Source organism: Hippocampus bargibanti, linkage group LG05 (genome assembly GCF_051943395.1).
Source record: "Hippocampus bargibanti isolate YZ-2025 linkage group LG05, ASM5194339v1, whole genome shotgun sequence".
NCBI classification, from domain to species: domain Eukaryota; kingdom Metazoa; phylum Chordata; class Actinopteri; order Syngnathiformes; family Syngnathidae; genus Hippocampus; species Hippocampus bargibanti.
The window spans coordinates 7,784,483-7,811,877 of record NC_142738.1 but is presented as its reverse complement, the minus strand read 5'-3'; the positions used below and the strand labels follow the sequence as shown (position 1 = coordinate 7,811,877).

Below are 27,395 nucleotides of genomic sequence, written 5' to 3'. Positions count from 1 at the left end.
GAGATTGCTCTATGGATTCAGCACGTGTATCGAAAATATGCCTTCGAAGACGCAGAGGAGCGCTTTGCTGAATTTGACACAGACAAAGATGGTGTCGTCTCATGGGAGGAGTACAACATGGCCGCTCATGACCAGCTCTTTAATTATGATGAAAGCGCCATCCTTGATGATCCTGAGCAAGAGTCTTTGCGACATGTACGTGCATCAGCATCCTTATGGCAGTGTGAACAATTCAAACACTGAAAAGTTATCTTAAACTTAAACTATCTATTTGCTACCGAGCTGGCTCGATAGCTAACCTATCTATTCGCTTGCTAGCGTTCTATCTATTTGAGTTACTTCCGGGTTGAGTGAATGGTGGCGCGTGTGGCTCCCGCTGCTCACCCACAGATAATCTTATTCTGTGACAGGAAAGTTAAACATAAACTATCTATTTGCTATCTAGCTAGCTATTGAGCTAGCTATCTATAAGCTATATAGCTATCGAGCTAGCTAGCTAGCTGTAAAGCTATCTAGCTAGATATGTATTAGCTAGCTCGATATCTATTAGCTATCTAGCTCGCTATCTATTAGCTCTCTAGCTAGCTATTAGCTAGCTTTCTATCTATTTGAGTTACTTCTGGGTTGAGTGAACACTGGCGCGTGTGGCTGCTGTGGCTCACCCACAGAAACTTATCCTGTGACTGTCGAGTTAAACTTAAACTATCTATTTGCTATCTAGCTGGCTAGCTAGCTATCTCGCTGGCTATCTATTCACTATATGTAAAGTGTCCTTGAGAGTTTTGAAAGGCGCTGAGAAATTAAATGTATTATTATTATCATCTAGCTAGCTAGCTATTAGCTATCTAGCTAGCTTTCTATCTATTTGAGTTTCTTCCGAGTTGAGTGAACGCTAGCGCGTGTGGCTGCCGCTGCTCACCCAAAAGTTTATCCTGTGACTGTAAAGTAACCTGGAGAGTTTTGAAAGGCGCATATAAATGAAATGTATTATTTTTATTATTAAACTCCCGTCAGCTCCACTTGAAGGAGAGGAGGCGCTTCAATTTCGCAGACCTGGACGGTACGCCTGGCCTCAATGTAACAGAGTTCTTGGCCTTCACTCACCCATCTGAAATGGACCACATGGCTGTAAGATCACACCTTTCTTTGCAGGGGGGAATGTGTTCCACTACATTTCAAATGAGTTTAAGAAGTATTGAATATAATCACGTGTTGTGTTTTGAGACTTAAAGGACGACCGACACCATTTTTTAGTTTCCTAACTGACATCAGAAAAACGTTTTATAGCATCTAAAATACCCAAAACACGCAGGCTGATATTTTTAGTCAAATGCAAAACACCACTAAAAATGAGTTAAAGCTTCCCAAAATTACTTCAAAATGACCTCAGAGATGGAGAGTTTCAGAAGGTCCCGCCCCCTTGTTCGTGACGTCACGCCAGGACGTCTTGCCTTGCTCTAGAATCAAAACAATGGCTTCAGATTCGTCGAAGATGCTTTCTTGTTACTCATCCAGTTATGAATCTAATTCAAATAGTTCTGAAGAGGAAAGCATAAATGTTTGTAATCGATTAATGAAGTCCTTCCGTATCATTTTGAGCCGTCAGAACTCCAATGTAGCGTCCCAGAAAATGCACAAGATGGCGCCCAAGCTCCGTTGGAAATGGGCTGATTTGTCTGCTGGGAATTTGTGTCAACTAGTATCAAATAGTAGTCTTGGTGCAACACACAACGATTCACCATCGCGTTAGTTATGTGTTTTCCTGCTAATTTCGGTTTCAACACAAAGTTTTCAGACCAAACAAAGTACCCAAAATGCATTGTGTGTCGCTTTCTCAGTCAGGGGCGTTCCAGACGTGACGTGACGTGACGTCACGTCAGGCATCGTCACCAACCAGAAAACAAGACTTCCTGAATGTTCAGCGTGAGTCTTAAAACGTAAAATATAGCTATATGCCGTGTGGAATCTTTGTAAAATACGCTCAAAGTCATTTTACAAATTATCAACACAACTTAACCGGAGGCGTCGGTTGTCCTTTAAACTAAGAAATGGGTGGACAATCAATGCTGTGTGCATTTTAGATTCTCCCATTCCTCTTAATACAGGATTTTGCAATTGAAGATGTGCTGAGTGACTATGACTTGGATCAAGATGGACTGATCAGTCTCAAGGAATTTATCGGTGATGTTCGACGTGAAGGTTAGTTCATTTTGATTAAAAACAAAAACTTTATATATTAACTTTTAGAACAAATAGCTTCACGGAGTAACAAAAAAATGTGGTTCCCATCAACAACCTCTCATTGGAACTGTCATTGGGTTAAATTAATGAAAAATCTAATTATGATTAAATTACGACGGTACATATCGATATAAATGTTGACGTCAATTTGAAATTCCTATTGAATTTTCTCCGTAAGCGCTCTTGACTTTGCAAGTCTTGCCGTTGTCTTTTCAAGAGGATGCCCCTTCGCAGTGGGAGGTTGAGGAGACCGTGCGCTTCAACGACTTGTACGATCAAGACAAAGACGGCAAGTTAAATCGAGAAGAGCAACTCCGCTGGATTGCGCCCAACTGCTACGGCGCTGCTCAGGAAGATGTAAGACTTGACTTAAATGTTATGATTTGTATTGCCTCCATTTGGTTACCGTCAGAGATGTTCGATCGGACACTGTGGACAAAGACTCGAACCCAGAAAGATTGTCTTTTACTGCCGGCAGGAGACGCAGCCATTCATGACTGACGCCTGTTTTCTGCAGCCCTCTGCCAAGTTATTTATTGAGAGTATATGCAAATTGAAGTGATACATTAGTAAAACATAGTTTTCTTGATTAGAATACCACACCTCTTGAGTTCTAAGCGCGAACAGCTGTAAGCAATAAAACATTGTCCCTTCCATGAACTGTTAAATTTGTAACCTGGCTAATGAGCTCTCCCGCTGAAGGAGTTTCAAGTCTTAAATTACTCCGGTCATAAAGGAGTTTCCCCAAGTCCTAAATTCTGTCCGAGGCCAGATCTCCTCGATGAAGATGACAATTTAACAAGATGTGTCTGTTGACCTCTGATTGACCCCAGGTTGTCTGTGCTTCAATTGTGTATTCGAGTCACACATGTTGACTAAGCATATAACAGCATGAAACTTTTAAATATGATAACTTCTTATTCTCCATCAGTTACCTCATTCATTGCAAGACGTGAAAAAAATGTGTCCACTCCAGTGCCATGGTTTTTGTCATTGTCACTCAAATTCCCGGACCCACAGAATATTGCGTTTTAGGACGCTATAAACATTCAATGATTCAGAGTAAGAAACCTTAGACTCTTCTTTCATCAGAAAAAAAGTTAATTCCTAAATTATATGGATCTGGAGGTATCTGAGCTCGAAATGGGGGCAGCTGTACAAAAGGCAAATGGTGCAAGGGAAAACATTGCTGGAGGTCTGACGAGCGCTTTATCAGCAATCATGAGAAAAACCAAAACCCGAACAAATTCGGGAATGGCACTCAGTTTCATTCCTTTCAATTCCCGAATAAATTTGGGAATGGCAGTGAATGAGTTAATATAGATTTTATGTGTGTCTGTATTTGTGTAAAATTCAAATTTGTGAATAAATCAAGGTGCGATCATTCAATGGAGAGTGAGAAAGCTAAAACTTTCTTCTTTCGTCAGAAAAAAAAGCGGTAATTCATAAATGATATGGGTCTGGAGTTATATGAGCTTGAAATGAGGGCGGCTGTCTAAAATACAATGCAATACATACATATTGGTTTATATAGCGCTTTAACAACAGCTGAAGATGGAACAAAGCGCTAAAATGCGAAAAAAGGGAAATGCTGCCCCCTTATAGAAGGAAAAAAAACATTGCCAGAAGCCTGGCCAGTGCTTTATCGGCACCCAAGCATGAAAAAAAAACAAAATGGCGCTCTACGTCATATTTTCAATTCCCGAATAAATTCGTGAATGGCAGTAAATGAGTTAATGACAGCAATGTTTGTTTCTCATATTCATCTCCATCAGGCTCTTCACCTCATTCAAGAGATGGACCAGAATGGAGACGGGAAGATCTCAGAGAGCGAAGTCTTGCAAAACCAACACATTTTCATGAACAGCGAAGTGACGGACTACGGCAGACATCTGCACTTGTCACATGACGAATTATAACTTTGAAAATCAGCATTTTTATCATTTGACTCCCAATTTCAATCTAAATTTGTATTTACTTTAATGGACAACCGACACCATTTTTTTGTTTCCTAACTGACATCATTGAAACGTTTTATAGCATCTAAAATACCCAAAACAATGGCTTCAGATAGGGAGAAGATGCTTTCTTGTTACTCATCCAGTTATGAATATGATTCAAATAGTTCTGAAGAGGAAAGCATACATGTTTGCAATCGATTAAAGAAGTCCTCCCGTATCAATTCGAGCCATCAGGACTCTAATGTAGCGTCCCATAAAATGCACAAGATGGCGCCCAAGCTCCGTTGGAACTAGTATCAATTAGTAGTCTTGGTGCAACACACGACGATTCACCATCGCATTATTTTTTTCTCTTCTAATTTCGCCATCAACACGAATCAACACGAAGTTGTCAGACCAACTAAGTACCCAAAATGCATTGTGTGTCGCTTTCTCGGTCAGGGGCGTTCCTGACGTGACATCACGTCATCAACTCGAAGACAAGACTTCCTGAATATTCAGCGCGGGTCTTAAAACGTAAAATATAGCTATACGCTGTGGAATCTTTGTAAAATACGCTCAGTAGAAGTCATTTGAAGTGATTTTTACAATTTATGGACACAGCTTGTCCAGAGGTGTCGGTTGTCCTTTAAGTAACACAAGACTGCTGAGGAACTTTATAAACTAGCAACACGCTGACCGGCTCATTGGTTATCGCGGGCATGTGAAAAAGCGAAGTGGCAGTTTACTTGTGTTTGCTGCTCGCTGACAACTCTTCCTCTTTTCAAACAAATGAGCGGTGCCACCCAGCGACGGCTCGTTTCCTGGATCGTTTCACTCGTGTCAAGCAGCCGCCCTGTCAAAACTTCAGAGGAACATTAAAACGGTGTAAAGTATGTCAAGAAAGGGGGAACCACTCGGCATGGAGTTAGAGTTTAAGGATGCCTTTTGGGTGAGCGTATGTCATGATTTAGATTTTTTAAAAATATTTTAGATTTGAGGCTCAGGCTGACTGTAGAGTTAGTTGGTCATTTTTTTTATATTGTGTAATGATAGCCTCTACACTGTTTCGTCTATGTCAGCTCTCAGTCGTACAGGAGTGGTCCATCGATGAAAAGGTCTCTTTAGCCGTCATCTGTACTTCTTTGAAGGTGTCGAACGTTTTGCTTCTTATCCAACAGCGAACTAAATACACAAACACATAGATACGCACTTTTCGCCTTCCACACACTGTCTGGGAACCAATTAAGTTCGTAAGCCAAGGTATCACTGTAGTTTCGGCCCTATATATATATATATATATATATATATATATATATATCCCTACTGTCCAGACGTGGCAGTGCCAGACTCTGCTATGATTGGTCCCTGCTCTCAGATTGGGGGAGTAGATGACTACTCCCTGCGACTACACTGATTACTTCTATTGTCTTGCCTGAGTATGAGGTGTACTACTGGCCTGATTGCCCCATTTTCTCTGGTATCACCTCATCAGCATAACTAAGGCTATGTTGCCTAAGAAGTCTGTTGTGCGAACGATACAAATTGAACCTCACCCCACCATGGCGATTTAGTGAAGGATTTTGCTGTTTTATGAAAATAGCTTTTACTCTCCTTTCAAACCATTTTCTTTCGCTAAGACCTTAATGTCATTGTTGTCAAATGAGTGGTTGCTAGCTTTTAGGTGCATATGTACTGCCGATTGAGGCCCACTAGTATTATCCCTGCGATGTTGAGTCTTTTTTTTAGAATTTGTTTAGTCTCCCCAATGTATTGCTCTTTACAATTGATTTTACCACCAGCAGCATACAAGACAATGAAAAGCCAATTTCTAATACCTGCTCTTCAAAACTGATGTAATCTGATATTGCCTGTTTGTTCTCTTTATTATGCAGCTGTTTATACTGATTATGTAGCACTGGCAAACGGCCAAAGGAATTGCCACATTCCTGGAGGTAGCGCTGATATTTGGGTTGAATACAGTAATCCCTCGTTTTCCGTGGTTAATGGGGACCATGACCACCCGCGATAGACGAAAATCCACAAAGTAAGTTTTTAATAATAACTCACGTGATAAGACAGAGACATCTTGCTGTCATTGGGTGACATCAGCGCTAGGAGCCAATCAAGATATAGACATGAACTGAGTCATTCAGCATTTTAAAAAATTCTGAAAGTTTTTTTTCCCTGAAAAAAAAAAATATGATGCACTGAAACCGCGATAAGTGAACTGCTAAATAGCGAGGGATCACTGTACTGTATTCTACATTTTTTGAATTACAATTTCTGGTTTTAAAAAATGTTACTAAGCTGCCGATGTGAACATTGGTTTTGGTCTTTGTCCATGTCCATATTTGTCCGTATTTTTCATATATAATAAACCATATACAACATAATTGAGGTTAATGTAAATATTGTTTTGTGGAATGTCTTTACATTGTTGAAATTAAAGGACAACCGACGTCACTTTTTTGCTTTTTAAATGACATCACAAAAACGTTTTATAGCATCTAAAATACCCAAAAAACGCTGTATGATATTTTTAGTCAAATGCAAATCCCCAGTAAAAAAATCTGCAAAAAATTGAGCTGCGAATTGGGCATTTTCAGAAAGTCCCGCCCCCAGTTCGTGGCGTCACGCCAAGACGTCTTGCATTGCTAGTGAATCAAAACAATGGCTTCAGATTCGGAGAAGATGCTTTCTTGTTACACATCCAGTTATGAATATGATTCAAATAGTTCATGTTTGCAATCGATTAAAGAATTATATGTGCCATTTTGAGGCAACATTGGGGGAAAATCTCTCACCCCCAAAAAAAAGTGGCACAAAATGGCGACCTCCAGTGGCCACCTCCGCTTCCACAGGCTGATTAATTCCTTATATGGAGCTTGGATGCCTTGTTCTGGCAGCTTTTGGGTGCAACACGGTTCTCAGACCAAACATGTACAGCAAAATACATTGACGTGATGGAAGGACTGCTACAACGTGTCTTTTTTCGGTCAGGGGGCGGTCCTTTTGTGACGTCACGTACGGACTCGTCACCAACTCAAAAACAAGACTACCGGAATATACAGCGCAAGTCTTAAAACGTAAAATATAGCTATATGCGGTGGAATCTTATTAAAATACACTCAGTAGAAATCATTTGAAGCCATTTTACAAATTATGGACACAACTTGTCCGGAGACGTCGGTTGTCCTTTAAGCTACTCACTAAAATGCTGATGGTGATGTCAATAATATGCTCCACGCATGTGAAAAACAAGTTCTAATCACACGTTGCTACAGAAAAATTGTAAACCAAAGACGTGGACTTGAATTTAAGGCCATTTCAATGAATCAGTATCCCTTGTGTCCCCATATATATATACAGTAAAGTCTCGTTATATCGATATCGGATATATCCATAGTCCCGGTTATATCGATACTATTTCTATGCACGCACGGACAAAATTACATGAAAACAGGGTCGGATATATCGATAGTCCCGGTTATATCGATATTTTTTCCGACTCCCAAGAATATCGATATAACGAGACTTTACTGTATATATATATATATATATATATGTTTGTTTAAGAGTGTCCTTTTCTTTTCGGCTTTAGTGTATATATACGGTGTATATATATACTGTATACATATATACTGTATATATATATATATATATATATATATGTGTGTTTGTTTAGCAGTGTCCTATACAATTATTCAATCAAGAGATTTCATAAATGTATATATTCATAAATAGATTTAGAGAAATGGGAGGGAAGAAAATGGATGAACAAACTAAAAGCTGATGTCTCATGTGGTCGATGGTCTTCTAGGGAGGCAACTTCATTAGTCACGCTGGCTATGAGGCCATCATCCAGAGGCTAAACGACGGTCGGCGTACGTGCAAAGACATTGAGGATCTGTTCAAAATGAGGTGGGTCTAAGATTTCAACAGGTGGTGTATGAAAGCGATGTCAGCTTGACTCCTCCGCATTATGGTGGTTGTGTTTGTCACAGGGCATCTGCCGAGGAGAAATATGGCAAAGAACTCATCGCCATCTCGCGCAAGGTTGGAGGATTCTATGAAATCTGGTGGGCGATGTCGAGAATTTGTTAAGACAATGACGTCATCAAGTCCTCTCATCATGCATTTGTTTCCACAGCACTCTGAGAACATCCATTGATGAAATGAAAACACGTAAGAATATATCAGTGGGATGTATTTTTTTTTTTTTTACACATCCAAAATTATAGCCTCTTTTTTTTCACCCTACAGAAATGGAAATGATCGGCAACTTACATATGCAGTTGTCTGGCCTCTTAAAGGAGGAGGCGAAAAGGATCGAGCAATTCAGAGAGACGCAGAAAGATCAGAGAAAAAAGGTCCTTTTGGAGCATAAATAGCTTGAGGGAGACATACTTTTTTCTTCTCTATTTCAAAGTTGACATTTGGTTGTCATTCCTTCTCAGCTTGAACTCATCATGGAGAAAGTCCAGAAGGGCAAAGTTTCCTTCTACAAGAAAACAATAGATGTAAGATCAACTTGTCCTGGGAAAAAAAAAAAATCAACTTATAGGACAACCGACGTCTCCGGACAAGTTCTGTGCATAATTTGTAAAATGGCTTCAAATGACTTCTACTGAGCGTATTTGACAAAGATTCCACCGCATATAGCTATATTTTACATTTTAAGACTCGCGCTGAATATTCAGGAAGTCTTGTTTTTGAGTTGAAGAGTCCGTACTTGACGTCACTAAAGGAAACCCCCTGACCGAAAAAAAGACACATTGTAGCAGTCCTTCCATCACGTCAGTGTATTTAGCTCTACTTGTTTAGTCTGAAAATCTCATGTTGCACCCAAATGCCGCCAGAAGAGGGCGACCAAGCTCCATGGTAGGAATTTATCAGCCTGTGGAAACGGCTGCTTCATTCCTCACAACAGCTCGGTGGCCATTTTGTGCCTCTTTTCTGGGACGTTACATTGCAGTCCAGATGGCTCAAAATGACACGGAAGGACTTCTTTAACTGATTTCAAACATGTATGCTTTCCTCTTCAGAACTATTTGAATTATATTCATAACTGGATGTGTGACAAGAAAGCATATTCTCTGAATCTGAAGGCATTGTTTTGATTCTCCAGCAATGCAAGACGTCTTGGCGTGACGTCACGAACTGGGGGCGGGACTTTCTGAAAATGCCCAATTCACAGCTCAATTTTTTGCAGATTTTGGACACTAAGTCATTTTTATTGGTGTTTAGCATTTGAATAAAATATCATACTGCGTGTTTTGGGTATTTTAGATGCTATAAAACGTTTTTCTGATGTCAGTTAAGAAACACAAAAGTGACCTTTTGTCCTTTACAAGACAACCGACACCATTTTTTTGAAGCATAAATGTTTGCAATCGATTAAAGAAGTACTTGCGTATCAATTTGAGACGTCAGGACGCCAATGTAGCGTCCCAGAAAATTCACAAGATGGCACCCAAGCTCTGTTGGAAATGGGCTGGGAATTTATGTCAACTAGTATCAAATAGTCTTGGTGCAACACACAATGATTCGTCATCGTGTTATGTGTTTTCCTTCCAATTTCACCATCAACACAAAGTTTTCAGACCAAACAAAGTACCCAAAATGCATTGTGTGTCGCTTTCTCGGTCAGGGGCGTTCCTGACGTGACGTCACGGTAGGCATCGTCACCAACTCAAAAACAAGACTTCCTGAATATTCAGCGCGAGTCTTAAAACGTAAAATATAGCTATATGCCGTGGAATCTTTGTAAAATACGCTCAGTAGAAGTCATTTCAAGTGATTTTACAAATTATGGACACAACTTGTCCGGAGGCGTCGGTTGTCCTTTAAGTTCACCACATGAAGGCAGCAACCCTCATGTGATGGGGAATAATTTTGACTGGATGTATCTAAAGAAATAACGAATGGGGGTCGGTTATGTTCCATTTTTTGGGGACGGGGGTTATTTCTGAATACACTCGTTTTTATTTGTAGTATAAGGCGGTTGCACGGTTGTTTGGTCATATTTTAAGCCAAGCTTACAATTGTTTCACTTATATAATGATGTTACTTTAGTTTAAAGTTGTCTCTATGTCCACCCTAGTCTGAAAGACACTACGAGCAACGCTGCAGGGAGGCGGATGAGGTTGAGCAAACGGTGGAAAAGATGAGCAACAACTCCACAGGCACTCCAAAACAGATCGAAAAGGTTAATAATGTTTCACCCAGTCATATGATGAGCGATTTATTTCATGAGATGTTCTTCAAATTCAAAATGACCCATGTTGATTTTATTGTATTTTTTTCAGCTAAGCAACAAATCCAAACAATGCAGGGAAGCTGCAGAAGAGGCGGGTATGAAGTTTTTATGCTGTAACAACTTCCCTTTTATGGAGGATGTCACAACTATCTATTCAAATTAGATGCCGCTGTGACATATATAATGAAGCAACGATGACAAATGCAAATTTGGAGTTTTACATTTCTATGCTTAATTTTTGAATACATGGGTGTGACCCCCCTACCACTCCCCAAACCCTCACTCCCCTAATAGAGAGGCAGTACAAATCCAACATCGAGCAGCTGGACCAGCTCCGTCAAGAATGGGAATTAACACATAGCAACACGTGTGAGGTAACTCGCAACACGGTCTCAGTCCATTTATCAAGAGATGAATGTACGTACGGTTATCAAGAGCACAACTTTAAAACCAAGAGTGGTAATAATACCCGTTGCTTGTTTTCTCAATGAGGATGTGCAACACTTCCTATGTATGATAAGACAATAAAGAGTCATCACTCTGCAAACTTCCTATGTTGGCACAAAATGTTCTTGAAGTAGCGTTTTCCGGTGTATAAGTAACCTGTATTGGTTTGGATTGGATTGGATTTGCCTTTATTAGTCTCGCAGTGGAGAAATTTACATCTGTTTGGACTGAAAAATAACCATTTAATAAAATATATGCTCGATAGATACGTACATGTACAACTGGAGAGAATATTACATATGTTCCTACAAAAAATTGTTCATATGTACCGTTGTTTGTAACTTGAATGTTCATAAGTAGGAGAGCGCCTGGACCACATTTCCCAGTATATATATAAAGGTGCAAAAAGCCTTGATTTTTTTCAAAAGATGAGCCTGCGCCTTATACGCTGGTGCGCCTTATATATGAAGTAATATTGAGCCACAACATGTCTCATAACTACTCTCTGAAGCCACAACTCCATTTTCCGTTATAAAATACGTTGTGTGTAAACCCAGCCTCGACAGTCGTATATTATGTGGTATGCCTTATACAGGTAACACCCGACTTACAACAGAGTTCCGTTCCGACCAAACGGCCGTAAGTCAAAACGGTCGTAAGTCGAAATCCATTCAAAATGTTGACTCAAGAGACTAAATGACTTGCAAACTCCCCCCTTCTGGTGCCATGACACGGTCGATTGCTGTGCAAGTGAGATGCTGGCTGGCCAAGCAAAATTGTCATACACGTTGCGGTGCTAGGCGTAGAATTAAAAATTTTAAAAATAGGGTCTTGAGGTCGTGGTCGTAAGCGTAAGTCGAGCTGGTCGTAAGTCGGATGTTACTTGTATTTGGAAAACATTTATATATTTGTAGATTTGGATTTTTTTTCTTCATTCATTGAAAGTGCACTTTACAGTCCGGTGCACCTTATATATTGAAAAATTCGTTAGGGGTGCGCCTTATGCAGACGCCTCCCTATTTACAAACATTGGAGTTACAAACAACGGTAGATACGAACACTTTTGTAGTAACTTATGAAGTATAATCTCCAGTTGTACATGTACATATCTTTATAGAGCATACATTTTATTAAATGTTTATTTTTCAGTACAAATCAATACAGGTTGCTTATACAAGCCTAAAACATACATTCCATACAAAATATAGCACTGAAGCAACTTATGAACAAATTCAACTTATGAACGACCGTTCGGAATGTATCTCGTTCATAAGTTGGGAGCGTCTGTACACGGGAAAATACGGTAGAAGGTTGATTCCAGGTTAAACATTTTGAATAAATTCCATTAGAGATCTTCACATGGTGCTCCAGCAAAGTCGGGAAAGGCCACATTGCTGATTTTGATTGTACAGTGATACCTCGGTTTACGAACCCCTTGGCTTACGAACTTTTCGGTTTACGAACGTTACATGTATGAAAATTTTACCTTGGCATACGAACTTTACCAAGGGCATACAAACTTTTTTCGTACACGGAGCTGCCTCAATGAGTGATGTGTCGTTCGCGAACGAGCCCGTTCTTCTAACAACAAAATGGCAGCCGACTGTTTTGGTATTCTATTCCCCGCCCCCAATCTTTGGTTAAAGCCACGTGATTAGTCAAGAACGCAGCAGTGAGGGGGAGGTGGTTTAAACATGAAAGAGAAAGACAGACGACAGTGAGAGAGTTTCAACTTTGATAGTTCAAAGGCAGAGTGTAGACCGCAAGGTTAAAATATCCCATCAATCAGGCTCCACAAATAACCCGCACAAGCCATCTGTACACATGATGCAAAAAGCTATCAACCCAGCTAAACAGAACACAATTGATGAGGAATTAGATAAAATTATCACAGAGAAAGCACCTACAAGGGATCATTCCTCAAGATGGTCAAAGAAGGTTACGTTCCTCATCAAGTGTTTAATGCTGATGAAACTGGCCACTCCATTCCATAAAGCCATCAATGACCATCACACAGGTAAATAAAACGAGTTTATTATACAGTACAGTTTATTTCTTTAATTATAATGCCATAGCACATTTATTATACATAAAATAAGGTATATTTTGTGTAGTTTTAAGGCTTAGAAAATTAGAATATCGAAAATTATGTTTTATGGTGACCTGGGAACGGATTATTCTCATTTCAATGTTTCCTATGGGAAATTAATTTTTGGGATACACACTTTTCGCCTTACACACACTGTCTGGGAACCAATTAAGTTCGTAAGCCAAGGTATCACTGTATTTGAATTATCCAAATATCCGACAGTATTGTAAAAGTTGAATTTTTCCCATCATGTCGTATTGCAGATGTTTCAGCAGCAGGAAGCAGAGCGCTTGAAGGCCCTGAGGAACGGTTTATGGGTGCATTGTAACCACTTGTCCATGCATTGCGTGAAGGCCGATGAAGTGAGCTGGCGCATAACTAACATATTCTGTTTTCAGATCAAGTTTGAAAACAAAATGTGATTTAAAATGTCTTCTGCTTCCAGTGCTATGAAGGTGTAAGGAAGATTCTGGAAAAATGTGACATTATCGTTGACATGAACTGCTTTGTGGGGATTAAAGGCACCGGCTCCATCCGTCCCGGTAGGCAGCCTGCCATATTTGAATATGAGACAGGAGAATATTTTCATGTTATGTCCTAAAGGACAACCAACACCATTTTTTGTTTCCTAACTGACATCAGAAAAACGTTTTATAGCATCTAAAATACCCAAAAAACGCATGCTGATATTTTTAGTCAAATGCAAAACACCAATAAAAATGACTTGAAGTGTCCAAAATCTGCAAAAAATTGATCTGCGAATTGGGCATTTTCAGAAAATTCTGCCCCCAGTTCGTGACGTCACCCCAAGACGTCTTGCATTGCTAGTGAATCAAAACAATGGCTTCAGATTCGGAGAAGATGCTTTCTTGTTACTCATCCAGTTATGAATATGGTTCAAATAGTTCTGAAGAGGAAAGCATAAATGTTTGCAATCGATTAAGGAAGTCCTTCCGTATCATTTTGAGGCCTCTGGACTCCAATGTAGCTCCCAGAAAATGCAGAAGATGGCGCCCAAGTTCCGTTGGAAATGGGCTGATTTGTCTGCTGCGAATTTGTGTCAACTAGTATCAAATAGTAGTCTTGGTGCAAAACACAACGATTCACCATCGCGTTATTGGTGTGTTTTCCTTCTAATTTCGCCATCAACACGAAGTTTTCAGACCAAACAAAGTACCGCAAAATGCATGGTGTGTCGCTTTCTCGGTTCCAGATGTGACGTCGCGTGTGGATCGTCATCAACTCGAAAACAAAACTTCCTGAATATTCAATATCAACACACAATGATTCGCCATCGTGTTATGTGTTTTCCTTCTAATTTCGCCATCAACACAAAGTTTTCAGACCAAACAAAGTACCCAAAATGCATTGTGTGTCGCTTTGTCGGTCAGGGGCGTTCCTGAGGTGACGTCACGGTAGGTATCGTCACCAACTCAAAAACAAGACTTTCTGAATATTCAGTGCGAGTCTTAAAACGTAAAATATAGCTATATGCCGTGGAATCTTTGTAAAATACGCTCAGTAGTGATTTGAAGTGATTTTACAAATTATGGACACAACTTGTCCGGAGGCGTCGGTTGTCCTTCAACACGTATTCATTGTGTGGATCTCAATATCGTTCAGTTATTCTTTACCCTTGTCCCCAGCTCCCATTGAATATCAAAATTACTACGCAAGAGATGGCACAGAGGTTCGAAATGGAAGCATGGGACTGGTAGGCGGAGTCATGAAAAAGTAGGAACAAAAAAAATATATATATATTTACAATCACGCAGCCGAAAAACAATTGTTAAGATTGTACTCTTCTCATTTGTAGGTTTTCAAATCTCCTACAAGGGAATTCTTTGGGAGGCTCGAGCATGAGCATTCACAAAGATGTCGGTGCAGACAGTACAGGTAAAGCTTGGGGCTGAATGAAATATATGCGCCAACAAGAAACTGAAATCATCTCTTTGAATTTTTAATCTTGAATAATGACTTTCAAAACAAAAGTTGCACTTGATAAATTTAACTCATTCACTGCCATTCCCGAATGTATTCGGGAATCGAAAAGCATGACGCGTGCCAGTGTGTTTGAAGCTTCGGTCAAATCGCTGGCAATGTGTTTCCCTCTCATGAGGGGGCAGCATTAACCTTTTGTACAGCCGCCACCACTTTCAATGCAGATAAGTCTAATAATAAATAATAAAATAATAATAATGCGAAAAAAGGTCAAATTGACCCGTAACATAATACAATGGTTAAAGCGCTATATAAACCAATATGTATGTCTTGCATTGTATTTTGGACAGCCGCCCTCATTTCAAGCTCATATAACTCCATACTCATATAATTTAGGAATTAACTCTTTTTCTAATGAGAACAGATTCTAAGGTTTCTAACACTGTACTGAATAATAATAATAATAATAATAATAATAATAATACATTTTATTTTAAGCGCCTTTCAAAGCTCTCAAGGACACTTTACAGTCACAGACAAGCATACATACAATAATAAATAAAATACAATTATAAATAGAATAAAATAAATAAAATACAATTACAAATAATGTTTATTTAGTCCTAAAACTCAACATTCTGTGGGTCCTGGAATTCAAGTGACAATGACAAAAACCCTGGCACTGGAGTGGACACATTTTTGCACATGTCTGGCAGTGAATATCTATTAGCTATCTAGCTAGCTATTAGCTATATCGCTAGCTATCTAGCCATGAAATGTATTATTATTATTATTATTATTATCATTATTATTAGCGAGCTATCTATTAGATATCTGGCTGCTGGCTAGCAAGCTAGCTATTAGCTATCTATTGGCTATGAGTGGGTTGGGTGAGCGCTGGCACGTGTGGCTGCCGCTGCTCACCCTCAGAGAAACTTGCCCTGTGGCTGTGGTGTGTCCTTGAGAGTTTTGAGGGGCACTTATAAGTGACATGTATTATTATTGAAATAAAATGTATTATTATCATATTAAAATTATTATTATATGATGTGGGCGTTACTTCCGGGTTGAGTGAACGCTGGCGTGTGTGGCTGCCGCTGCTCACCCATAAAAAAAAACGTATCCTGTGACTGTAAAGTTACCTTGAGAGTTTTGAAAGGCGCTTATAAATGAAATGCATTATTATTATTATTGTTATTATTAACTGACTCTCCGACTAACTCCACAGGGGACTATGAAGACGTCTATACCGATATCCCAAAGATTCATAGCTTCAACCAGGGTGAGCAGTACAAGGCAGTGTATGAGTACATGGCCCAGGTGTGTTCTTAGCTCCACTTTTTACCTATTTCTTTAGCTGAATGGGGAAAAAGTTACAACTGAAGGTGTTTGTTTGTTTGTTTGTATGATTTTTTTCCTTAGAGAGATGACGAACTCTCCATGTTTGTCGGGGACACCGTGCTCGTCATGAATCAGGGTGAAGACGGCTGGTGGATGGTGCAGCGCTATGGCCAAACGGGGTTGGTTCCAGGCTCTTACCTTACCAAAGAATGAGTTGAGACAATGGAACTCGGACTTGTTAGTAATTATTTGTGAATAATGTCTTTTTTTTTCTCATATGTATTAAATTCTTAAATAATACAATTTTTATTGTGTATTTAATTTAGCAGAGCCTTCTTCCGAATGACAAGTGTCCTGATCTGTATTGTAAAAAATACCAGCTGCCCTTTTTATAAAAGCCGACGGCATCGGCTGTTGCATTCGGTGTCTCGGGAATTTCTGAAACCCTAATGCCATTAAAGTCTCTACACTTCTTTACAAGTTAATTACAATCTTAGGAGTCAGTCGCTACAAACAAGAAAATACTACCGGAAACAAATTCCTTGTGTGTTCTATGTTGGGCGCTGTCTCTAGCGGTCAGCAGCGCCAAAAATCAAACTCCAATCAGGAGAAAGCAAAAAGGATAAATATGTGTTATATATTGAAAAGGTAACTTACATACAGAGATGAAGATTGAAAAACGGAGACGTGTTTAAGCTGAAATTCGCTGCAACATTGCACAATATGGTCTGCCGGTCTTTTACACATAGTGCAAATTAAAGAGGTAATCACCCCATTGCGTATCTTCCATACAGTACAGTTTGGTTTGCATCTAAAAGTCAATCGTACATTCTCAGCTACCATTGGGAAAAACTATGCGTGCGAAGAAAAAAAATGTAGCGTCAATAACTTAATGTTTGTGTGGTCATGGATTCACCAACGCGTTTGACGAAGGTGATACTTAAGCGTAGGTGCCTCCTGTGATGAGGAGCTGGTAGCTGGGATCGTTTCTTCTGCGACACAGCACGACGCATGCTGACAACATCCCCAAAATCTGATCGGGACAAAAACAAAAGAGGAAAAACTTTGTCTATTGCATTTGTTGAATATCTCATCATCATCACACTTGCACTTAAAGGACAACCGACGCCTCCGGACAAGTTGTGTCCATGATTTGTAAAATCATTTCAAATGACTTCTACTGAGCGTATTTTACAAAGATTCCACGGCATATAGCTATATTTTACGTTTCGAAACTTGCGCTGAATATTCAGGAAGTCTTGTTTTTGAGTTTCCAGTGTTTGAGATTCCAGAACGCTCCTGACCAAGAAAGCGACACACAATGTATTTTGGGTACTTTGTTTGGTCTGAAAACTTCGTGTTGATGGCGAAATTAGAAGGAAAAGACATAAATAACGCGATGATGAATCGTTGTGTGTTGCACCATGGCTACTATTTGATACTAGTTGACACGAATTCCCAGCAGACAAATCAGACCATTTCCAATGGAGCTTTGGCGCCATCTTGTGCATTTTCTGGGACGCTACATTGGAGTCCTGACAGCTCGAATTGATACGGAAGGACTACTTTAATCGATTGCAAACATTTATGCTTTCATCTTCAGAACTCCAAATCTGAAGCCATTGTTTTGATTTTAGAGCAAGGCAAGACGTCCTGGCGTGACGTCACGAACAAGAGTGCGGGACCTTCTGAAACTCGCCATCTCCGAGGTCATTTTGAAGTAGTTTTGAGACACTTTAACTCATTTTTATTGGTGTTTTTGCATTTGACTAAAAATATCTGCCCGTGTGTTTTAGGTGCTATAAAACGTTTTTCTGATGTCAGTTGGGAAACAAAAAATGGTGTTGGTTCTCCTTTAAAATGTCATACATTATATACAGACACCCCCCTACTTACGAACATTCGAGTTACGAACAACTGTACATACGAACATTTTTGTCGTAATACATGTGTGTGTGTGTGTGTGTGTGTGTGTGTATATATATATATATATATATATATATATATATATATATATATATATATATATATATATATATATATATATATATATATATATAAAAATAGTAATGCATAGATTATATTAAAAGTATTACGTTTTGGTAGTCTTATAAATATTGCACTTGGAAATCAATGCATAATCGTGGTTATTAATCGTGGGTATTAATTGTAAATGAAATCTCAATTGAAGTAATCATAATATTACATCCCACCTACCCCCACTGAAAAATGAATAAAATAAAAATTATCCTACCCGACAAGTTCAGAACTCAAATGTACTACGACTGCAGTTGATAAACCCAATGTCATCTAATGAAATACCTACCTGGATGACAGCAAAAATCAGCGCAGTCCAGATGATGTACATCATAATCTCTTTTAACTTCTTCACTACAAGCGCCTCACAGCCCTGGAAACAAACAATACACGGTAAAGAAAAAATTCCGATGGAGTGATTTATTTATCACTCAATCAAATCGAAGCCCCCCGCCGGGTTTTACTTCTTGGTAAAGTTCTTCAGGGCGAGTGAGGGATCCTGTGCAGAGTCCACCGACTTTTACGTTGCAACAGCTGATAGGCACGCTGTTCTTGGATGCTTCAAACCAACGTGTGTACTGCCAGTCCGAGTAATTGCGGATTCCGCAACACTGGAGCTGAACAAAACAAATGTACAGTGATACCTCGGCTTACGGACGCTTTAGCTCACGAACTTTTCACTTTACGAACAATAAATTCGCGAGAATATAATCTAGGCAAACGAACTAGCTTTCGGCAGACGAACCAAACCATACAGAGCCACGACGGGTAGCGGACTAGTTTTCCACACCCCCTTTGAGTGCAGACGTGGTTTGCTATTGAGTGGAGTACTTTTGCAATAATGGGACCGAAAAATACCCCACCACAGGCTAGTGTTAAGCCGAAGAGGACACAAAACAAAATTACGGTCGAGCAGAAGAAGGAGATCATCGAAAAACACGAACGCTACGTGTGGCTAAAGGTGTTTCTGTGTTGTCTAAGCAATGGTCTCAGGCAATAGAAGAGGTTGAAACACCTCAGTTGATTTGGATTAATGAAAATCAGCCTAGCGGGGGACCGCGTGAGTGAGGTTATTATCGCCAAAAAAGCACCTCAACTTCACTCAGATATCATCAAGAGGCAACTACATCAACGACTATCACAAAGGTAAATAAAACGACTTTATTATACCGTACAATTTATTTATTTAATTACAATACAATAGTACATTTATTATACAGAAAATAAGGTATATGTATATGTAGTTTTAAGGCCTACTCATGAGAAATGTTTTACGGGGACCGGGGAACGGATTATTCTCATTTTTAATGATTTCTTAAGGGAAATAAATGTTTGGCAGACGAACTTTTCGCCTTACACACACTTTCTGGGAACCAATGAAGTTCGTAAGCTGAGGTATCACTGTATATGCTTAGTAAGTGTGGCCGCATGTTCTCATCTTTTAGTTGTGCGTCCTCACCTGTCTCTGAAGGTAGTCAATGGCGCGGCTCTGTGCGTTGCTGTTGGTGCCGTTGTACTCGTTATATATTTCATGGATGGAACTATTCACGTCATCTTCAACCTGGCAACGGTAATGATATGAGACATTTAAAATTAAAACACATTCAAACGCCGGCTACTTGTGTACGGCATTCTCACCTTTGCTCTGTAAATATATCCCAGAACCACAACGGCTACTTCGGTCATGAAAACCACCAGCAGAATGATGACAAACTGTAGGGAAAAATTTGTATTTAATTTACACTGAAACTACATATTCCGTCCTTCGGATTCAAAACTTTATCCTGTCATTTTTCATGTGTTTTGCATGTTTTGCCCATGCTTGTGTGCTTGCGGTTATTTTGTGAGATTGTTTGCATAGTTGATATTGACTGTAAAATCGATGCATAAAACTAAAAAAATGTATCCAACGATAGATTCAAACACCGAAATCTTCAACGAAACTGCACAACTTTCTCTATCAAAAGTCTGCTGCTTATACAACAATGCAGGCCATAATGGTGATACTCAGCTTGTGAGAAAAATATAACTGCCATAAATATAGAAATACACCACCACTTTTGGGTAGCATAATCATTTTTCATTTTCATAGCAGCGCTTTCATATATCACAGTGTGTACTGACCGTCATGAGTCCACATTGGCTCTCTCTCACGGTGGCGCAGCATCCGATGAGCCCTATGATGAAGAGGAGCGCTCCAGCCGCGATGATGACGACGGCCGGGATCAGCGTGTACACGTCTTCAAAAAAGTGGTCGTAGTCATCGTATGTGATGAACACATACGCGCCGGCGTAGCAAAGGATGCCGGCGGCCGCCTGATGGTGAACGACATGTAAAATTATTCATTTTATCACAAGTTGGAGAATTTACCTTTAGAGGGGAATCTTACACCATGGCGTATATCAATAAACATATGACTCGACATTATCATCATGTAAATGCTGACATCCTTTTGGGTTTACTGAGTAAATGTTGACATCATAAATACTATCCTTCTGTTCAGGATTCTGGCTCCATAAAATGCCAAAATACACACAACTACATCGTTTTGAATTAAGGAGGAGAATCGTGTTGAAATGGCCATACTTAGCGAGACTGTTTTTTTTATATACACTCTGTGTGTGTATATATATAAAATAAAAAAGAAATCCTCGTCTCACCCACCATGGGTGGTGTCTGTCCACCATTTCAGCTCGGGTCCTCTACCAGAGGCCAGGAAGCTTGAGGGTTCTGCGCAGTATCCGTGCTGTTCCCAGCACTGCGCTTTTCTGGACCGAGATATCCGATGTTGTTCCCGGGATCTGTTGCAACCACTCGTCGAGTTTGGGGGTCACTGCCCCGAGTGCTCCGACCACCACAGGCACGACTGTCACCTTTACCTTCCAGGCTCTCTCCAGCTCCTCTCTGAGCCCTTGGTATTTCTCGATTTTCTCGTGTTCCTTCTTTCTGATGTTTCCATCACTCGGGACCGCTACATCCACGACAACGGCTTTCCTTTCCCCTTTATCTATGACCACGATATCTGGTTGGTTGGTCATTACCACCTTGTCGGTCTGTATCTGGAAGTCCCACAGGATCTTTGCTCGGTCATTCTCCACCACCTTGGGAGGTGTTTCCCATTTTGACCTTGGGGTTTCCAGTCCATACTCCGCACAGATGTTTCGGTAGACTATGCCAGCCACCTGGTTATGGCGCTCCATGTAGGCTTTCCCTGCCAGCATCTTACACCCGGCAGTTATGTGTTGGATTGTCTCAGGTGCCTCTTTGCACAACCTACACCTTGGGTCTTGTCTGGTGTGGTATATCCCTGCCTCTATGGCTCTGGTGTTCAGGGCCTGCTCTTGGGCAGCCAGGATGAGTGCCTCTGTGCTGTCCTTTAGGCCAGCCCTCTCTAGCCACTGATAGGACTTCTTGAGATCAGCCACTTCTGTTATGGTTCGGTGGTACATCCCGTGTAGGGGCTTTTCCTCCCATGATTGTCCGTCTTCCAGCACCTCATCCTCTGTTCCCCATTGTCTGAGACATTATATATATATATATATATATATTCCTTCAGGAATCAGTGAAGCGCCTACAAGTATTTTTCATGTATTTGTTTGTTAGTGCAAACAAGTTTTTTTTTTTATTTCTGCTTGTGTGTTTGTGTCAGTCATATATCATATAATTGTTTATTTCACTTTTTAATTATGGCGTGATTCGATGACATAATGGCGATCTTTTTATTAATTATGCATCTGAGACAAATGCACGTTTTGAACCTCCTTAGGTGAAGGGATGAAATCATTTCTCAGCCAACTCCACCCCCGACTTCATGCATGTGGTAGATAGTGTGTGATGTTTTCTTGGTTCTTTTGGATGTAGACCAATGTATTTAATCCCAAAACACAACCCGGGGTTGCTTCGACTTCGACTGCTAACCGAGTAGTTACATTCTTGTCAATCTGGTCGGTTCTTGGTCACACAAAGACCGGTTGGAGAGAAAACAAAGCGGCTAGCCTAAGAGCTAAAGTCGTCACTAAGTTTCGACACAAACAATATTTAGTAGCTAGCTTGCCGGCTAGCTCGCTCAACGCTACGCCATGACGCACGACCAACTCGGAGCAACACAATAAATCAACAAACTTACCCAAAATATGAGGTTCAGAAAGACCAACACGGTCTTTGAAGAAGTGATACCACACTGGCCCATGGCAAACTCTGGAATTTACGCCTATGCTTGGTTTTAAGCGGTTATTTTAGACAATGATATTACACATTTCACTCTATCTGCTCTACCGTGTAGTCGTGTGTAGGAATGCTGGCGTCGCAGCGCCACCTCACAGTGCAGCCCAAGTACGAAAAGTTTGGGGTTTACTGACATCTAGCGCCAGTATAAGGTATTGATTGGTGATACTTTCACTTTGACGACGTACAGGACTTCGAAAACGCACTGTGGTCACAAACCAGGACTGGGGACATTAAAGTTGGCAAACATGTTACCCAATAAAAGCCTACTTGTAACTTTATACAACTCCAAATAAAACATACTCGTCCAAATAATTGAACATTCAGTGAAAAAAATAATAATACTCACATTCAATCGAAATGGTAACTTCCGTTATTTTTTTTAAAAGAGCGTCAACCCAAAACTCAAAAATCCAGACAGAATGTCTCGGCAACGACCCAGTAGATCTCTCGTCATGCCAGAGAACTCCTTGAGATTACGGATAAACGGTGGAAAAGGGATAGATGGATTGTCAAAATCGGCAACATGTTTTTAACTCCAACAATAAAGAATAAATGGAATAAAAAATTAAACATTGACAATAAAGAAAATTAATTCAGTTAAAAGATATCTTTCTGTGAAACAACCCTAGTTTAAGTGGCGCTCTTGTGACACTGAATGATGGTCCGACAACAATTGGGCTGTAGTTACACTTATCAGATCATAATATAGAAAGACTGTATTGTCGTGTTGTCAAATAAGGCACACGTGAGTCCAGCTGTGCGTTAACGTGGGTAACTCTTTATTTAGCCTCCAATGCTGTGCTTCTTCCCAGTCACTCCCCCTCCTGGTCCTTGGCGCCTCCTGCTGACGTCATCGCCCAGCGCCACTGATCTTGTCAACAATCACACCACATCTCCCCTTTCTAGAATCATTGGATAGACTACCAATGATTCAACAGACCTTGAGGATTATTCTGCCTCGTGGTTGAAAGGTCTGCTCGTCCCTCAGACTGTGACAAGGGATCGCATAGGAAAAACAAACATATTTGAGACAATCCATTTGAGAACAATAACTTGATGGTCCATCATAACTGATCCTCCTCTATGCTCTGTAATGGGCTGAACATTGTATGGACAAACAGAACAGCATGTACAAGTACATCTCAATATTCGGAATACACCCACCCCCGTTTTTTTTTTTTTTTTTTTTTTTTTTTTTTTTAACGAACAACCCTGCAAGCAGAGCCTGAAAGTAGGGGGAAAATGGGTGAAAAAAAAGAAAATCACAAGTCCAACCTGGTTGGTTTCACCACGACTCTCCCAAACCTGGTCTTGGTAGTAGGAGTGGGTGGTGGTTCTGGAAGATTGTGCTGTAGTGGTCCCGCTGATGGACTTTCTGGATCGCTTCCCGAAGACTGCTCCGCTGCATCACAGCCACTCTGCTCAGGCGAGGACCTCATTGGGATGAGATGACGCCGGTTTCGTCTGATGGTCCCGTGAGGTCCCTCTACCAGATATGATCGTGGGGAAGCATGTCTTTCGATGATGGCTCCTTCCGCTCCTTGGTCCTTAATCCACACACACTGTCCCGGGTTGAGTCTGACGAGGTTCTGTGCACGATGTCGCGTGTTGTAGCGTTGTGCATCTTTTGTCCTCTTCTCATCTTCCTTCTGGATGATGGCTTCTCGGTCGGGGATGGCTGGGTTAAGCAGGACAGGAAGGATGGGAACCCTCGTGCGGAGTCTCCTCCCCATTAGAAGCTGAGCGGGGCTGTACCCGTTTTCAAGAGGGGTAGCCCTGTACGCAAGCAAGGCCAGATAGGGGTCATCTGCTTTTTTCAAGAGGCTTTTGATCGTTTGAACTGCACGTTCTGCCTCGGCATTGCCTTGAGGGTATCGTGGGCTACTTGTAATGTGGCGGAACCCATACGACTCCGCAAACTCTGTGAAGACTGTTCCGGAGAACTGAGGCCCTCCATCCGAAACCAAAAGGTCCGGGATCCCATGGCGTGCATATATTGATTTGAGGTGGCGGATTACCTCGTTCGATTTTGTGGAGGCCAACAGAGCTATTTCCACATACCTTGACATGTAGTCTACAACCAGCAAGTAGGTCTTGTTTCCGAGCATGAACAAATCTGCTCCTAGCTTTTCCCATGGTCTTCCTGGGTACGGTGATGGAATCATTGGCTCTCTGTGGTTCAGTCTCTCCTTGCAGCATGTTCGGCAGTTGAGAACCAACTCGTTCAGCTGTTGGCTTAGCCCAGGCCACCACACCGCCCGCCGCGCTCGTTCTCTACACTTTACCACGCCCTGGTGACCTTCATGCAGTTTAACGAGAACATCATTTCTCATGGTTGAAGGTATGACAATTCTCTGTCCCTTCAGTAGGATTCCGTCGTGGACTGTGAGGAATGCCTGCTCTGCTCTGTACAGCCTGAGTGCCGGTTCATTGGGGCCTTGTTCAGGCCAGCCTTCTTTGCACAACTGCATCACACGTGCACACACGCTGTCCCTCTGCAGCTGCTCTCTCAGCCTTTCGAGGTAATTGGTGGTTGCCGGGAGGTTCTCCATCACCATGTCGATGTAGATGTTCGTATCTTCGAGCAATTCTTTGTCATCTGGTGTCGCCTCCTTCTCCACTGGAGCTCGAGACAGTGTGTCAGCTGTCAACAGGCTTTTTCCTGGGACGTGAGAGATGGAGTAAGAGTAGCGCATGAGTCGCATTCTGAAGCGTTGTATCCGTGGAGGTAATGTATCCAGGGCTTGGGACCCCAGGAGACTCAGGAGAGGTTTGTGGTCCGTCTCCATCAAGAAATGCTTCCCGATGAGAAAGTTACGAAACCTCTCGCAGGCCCAGGTCAGCCCCAGAGCCTCCTTCTCCACTTGAGCATATCTCTGCTCCGTAGATGTGAGCGAGCGTGACACGTAAGCTATTGGTCTCCATTCTTCCTCCCACTTTTGGAGAAGAACTCCGCCCAACCCGTACGACGACGCATCTGCAGAGACTTTACTTTCTCTGTTGGGATCAAACATGGCCAGCACCGGTGTGGACGTCAGCGCGTCTTTTAAATCTTGAAAGGCTCGTGCCTGGTCGACGCCCCACACCCAGCAGTTCCGTTTGGACAGGAGGTCTCGGAGAGGCTTGTCTCGATCTGCCAACCCCGGCACAAACCTCCCCAGTTGGTTCATCATTCCGAGAAAACTTCTCAACTCTGTTAGATTTGTTGGTTCCGGCATCATCCTTACTGCCTCAGTTTTAGCTGGGTCTGGCCTGATGCCGCTGTCTGAGATCACATGGCCTAGAAATGTCACCTCTGACTTTGACAGTTCACATTTTTCCACATTGAGAGTGATGCCTGCCTCCTGGATTTTCTCCAAGGTAGCATGCAGGCGGGCATCGTGCTCCTCCTGCGTCCTGCCCCATATGAGCACATCATCCATGAGGCAAACAACACCGTCCAGCCCTTCTGTAACCTCTGTTACCATTCTGTTTTGAAAGCGTTCAGGGGCGGAGGCTATCCCAAAAGGTAGCCTCTTGAAATAATAGCGTCCAAATGGCGTGATGAAAGTTGTAAGCTTTGCGGAATTAGGTGTTAGGGGTATTTGCCAGAACCCCATTTTTGCATCCAGCTTACTAAAAACCCTGGCTCCAGCCAGCATGCCGAGTGTTTCCTCCACTGATGGCAGGATATACTTTTCTCTGCAGACTGACTCGTTGAGTTTGGTGAGGTCGACACAGATTCGTACAGCACCTGATTTCTTGGGCACTACCACGATGCCAGCGCACCAGTCTGTTGGCTGCTCGATTCTTTTTATTACTCCGAGTCGTTCCATGCGGGATAGCTCTTTCTTGACTTTGTCCATTAATGGCAATGGAATCCTCCTTGGTGTTTTTAAAGAGAAAGGTTCAGACCCTGGTTTCAGTTTGATGTTGTACGGCTGCCGCATCTTTCCGAGTCCAGTGCATATTTTTGGGTAGTTGTCTTTTAATGACTGCATAGTGACGCTGCCTAGGCGTGCGACGAGCCCCAGCCTGCAGCTCACAGATCTCCCCAGCAAGGCAGTATGCACATGACGACTGATGTAAACATCCTCCATCACCTCCTTCTCACCTTTTCTCAGCGGCAGCTTGGCGACGCCCACAACCTCAAGAGGGCTGCTCCCTGGTCCCAGGAGTCGTTTTGTTGCCTTTTTGAGTTTAGGGAGATTGTTTTGATACGTGACCTTGAATGCTTTGTATGGCAGAACAGTGACGTCGGCGCCAGTATCGATTTTAAACATCACACTGCGCTGATTTATGTCGATCTTGACCATCCACGGATCACGGTCTGTCACAACACTGCCAAGGAGAACTGCTTCCTCCCCCTCGTCTTCCTCATCTCCTGTAATTTCATGCGTCGATTTGAATTTACATACGCGCTGAAAATGTCCCTTCCGCCCGCAAGCATGACATTTCACCTCATGGGCCGGACAATCAAATTTTGGATGAGAAGGAGAGCTGCCGCATTTCTGGCACACTGACTGTGCCCCCCTTTCCTTCCTAAAGTGAGTACTGTGGGGCTTGTTTGTCTGGCTATTGGCATAGTTGGGTGAGTTTTTAGCCGTCTTTAATTTGCTTTTGAACACTCTGTCAACAGATTCGGCGCCACTTGCCTCTGAGTTGGTGTCCCCCCGCAGATAAGGCTGTTGCCTCTTCACCTCCTCACTTTGCCGTGCTATTCTTATGGCTTTTTCAAGGGTCAGATCCGCATCCAACTGCAATCGTTCGGACAATCCCTTGTCCCGTAGTCCGACTACAATTCTGTCTCTGATCAGTTCATTGCGTAGCGTCCCATAGCTACAATGCTCTGCCAGGGCATACAGTGCAGTGACAAACGAATCCACACTC

General features: G+C 41.6%; 3 protein-coding genes across 5 annotated transcripts; 2 read left to right on the top strand and 1 right to left on the bottom strand.

Moving 5' to 3' along the window:
* Window positions 1-5: 5 nt before the first annotated feature.
* On the top strand, window positions 6-6,577 carry LOC148897702 (reticulocalbin-2-like). Its single transcript, XM_088996096.1, has 5 exons — window positions 6-195; window positions 1,015-1,128; window positions 2,106-2,199; window positions 2,459-2,598; window positions 4,017-6,577. The coding sequence occupies exons 1-5, from the start codon at window positions 118-120 to the stop codon at window positions 4,158-4,160; spliced, it is 570 nt and encodes a 189-aa protein (XP_088852222.1). The 5' UTR covers window positions 6-117; the 3' UTR covers window positions 4,161-6,577.
* pstpip1a (proline-serine-threonine phosphatase interacting protein 1a) lies at window positions 4,998-16,521 on the top strand. Its single transcript, XM_088996092.1, has 15 exons — window positions 4,998-5,133; window positions 8,005-8,105; window positions 8,189-8,263; window positions 8,335-8,369; window positions 8,448-8,554; window positions 8,642-8,704; window positions 10,288-10,392; window positions 10,493-10,538; window positions 10,738-10,817; window positions 13,243-13,341; window positions 13,425-13,521; window positions 14,626-14,713; window positions 14,796-14,875; window positions 16,149-16,240; window positions 16,343-16,521. The coding sequence occupies exons 1-15, from the start codon at window positions 5,077-5,079 to the stop codon at window positions 16,472-16,474; spliced, it is 1,257 nt and encodes a 418-aa protein (XP_088852218.1). The 5' UTR covers window positions 4,998-5,076; the 3' UTR covers window positions 16,475-16,521.
* LOC148897700 (tetraspanin-3-like) lies at window positions 8,532-22,601 on the bottom strand. Of its 3 annotated transcripts, none has more exons than XM_088996094.1 (8): window positions 22,426-22,601; window positions 20,423-20,614; window positions 19,937-20,011; window positions 19,758-19,859; window positions 18,763-18,915; window positions 18,588-18,671; window positions 17,178-17,294; window positions 8,532-8,685 (listed from the first exon to the last, which is right to left on the bottom strand). In XM_088996094.1, exons 1-7 carry the CDS (start codon window positions 22,486-22,488, stop codon window positions 17,202-17,204), a joined length of 762 nt encoding a protein of 253 aa, XP_088852220.1. In that variant the 5' UTR covers window positions 22,489-22,601; the 3' UTR covers window positions 8,532-8,685; window positions 17,178-17,201. The 3 variants fall into 3 exon arrangements, with proteins under 3 accessions (XP_088852220.1, XP_088852221.1, XP_088852219.1); XM_088996095.1 differs by lacking the exon at window positions 8,532-8,685 and adding an exon at window positions 13,512-13,530; XM_088996093.1 differs by lacking the exon at window positions 8,532-8,685 and having other exon boundaries at window positions 16,540-17,294.
* Between the last annotated feature and the right edge of the window lie 4,794 nt (window positions 22,602-27,395).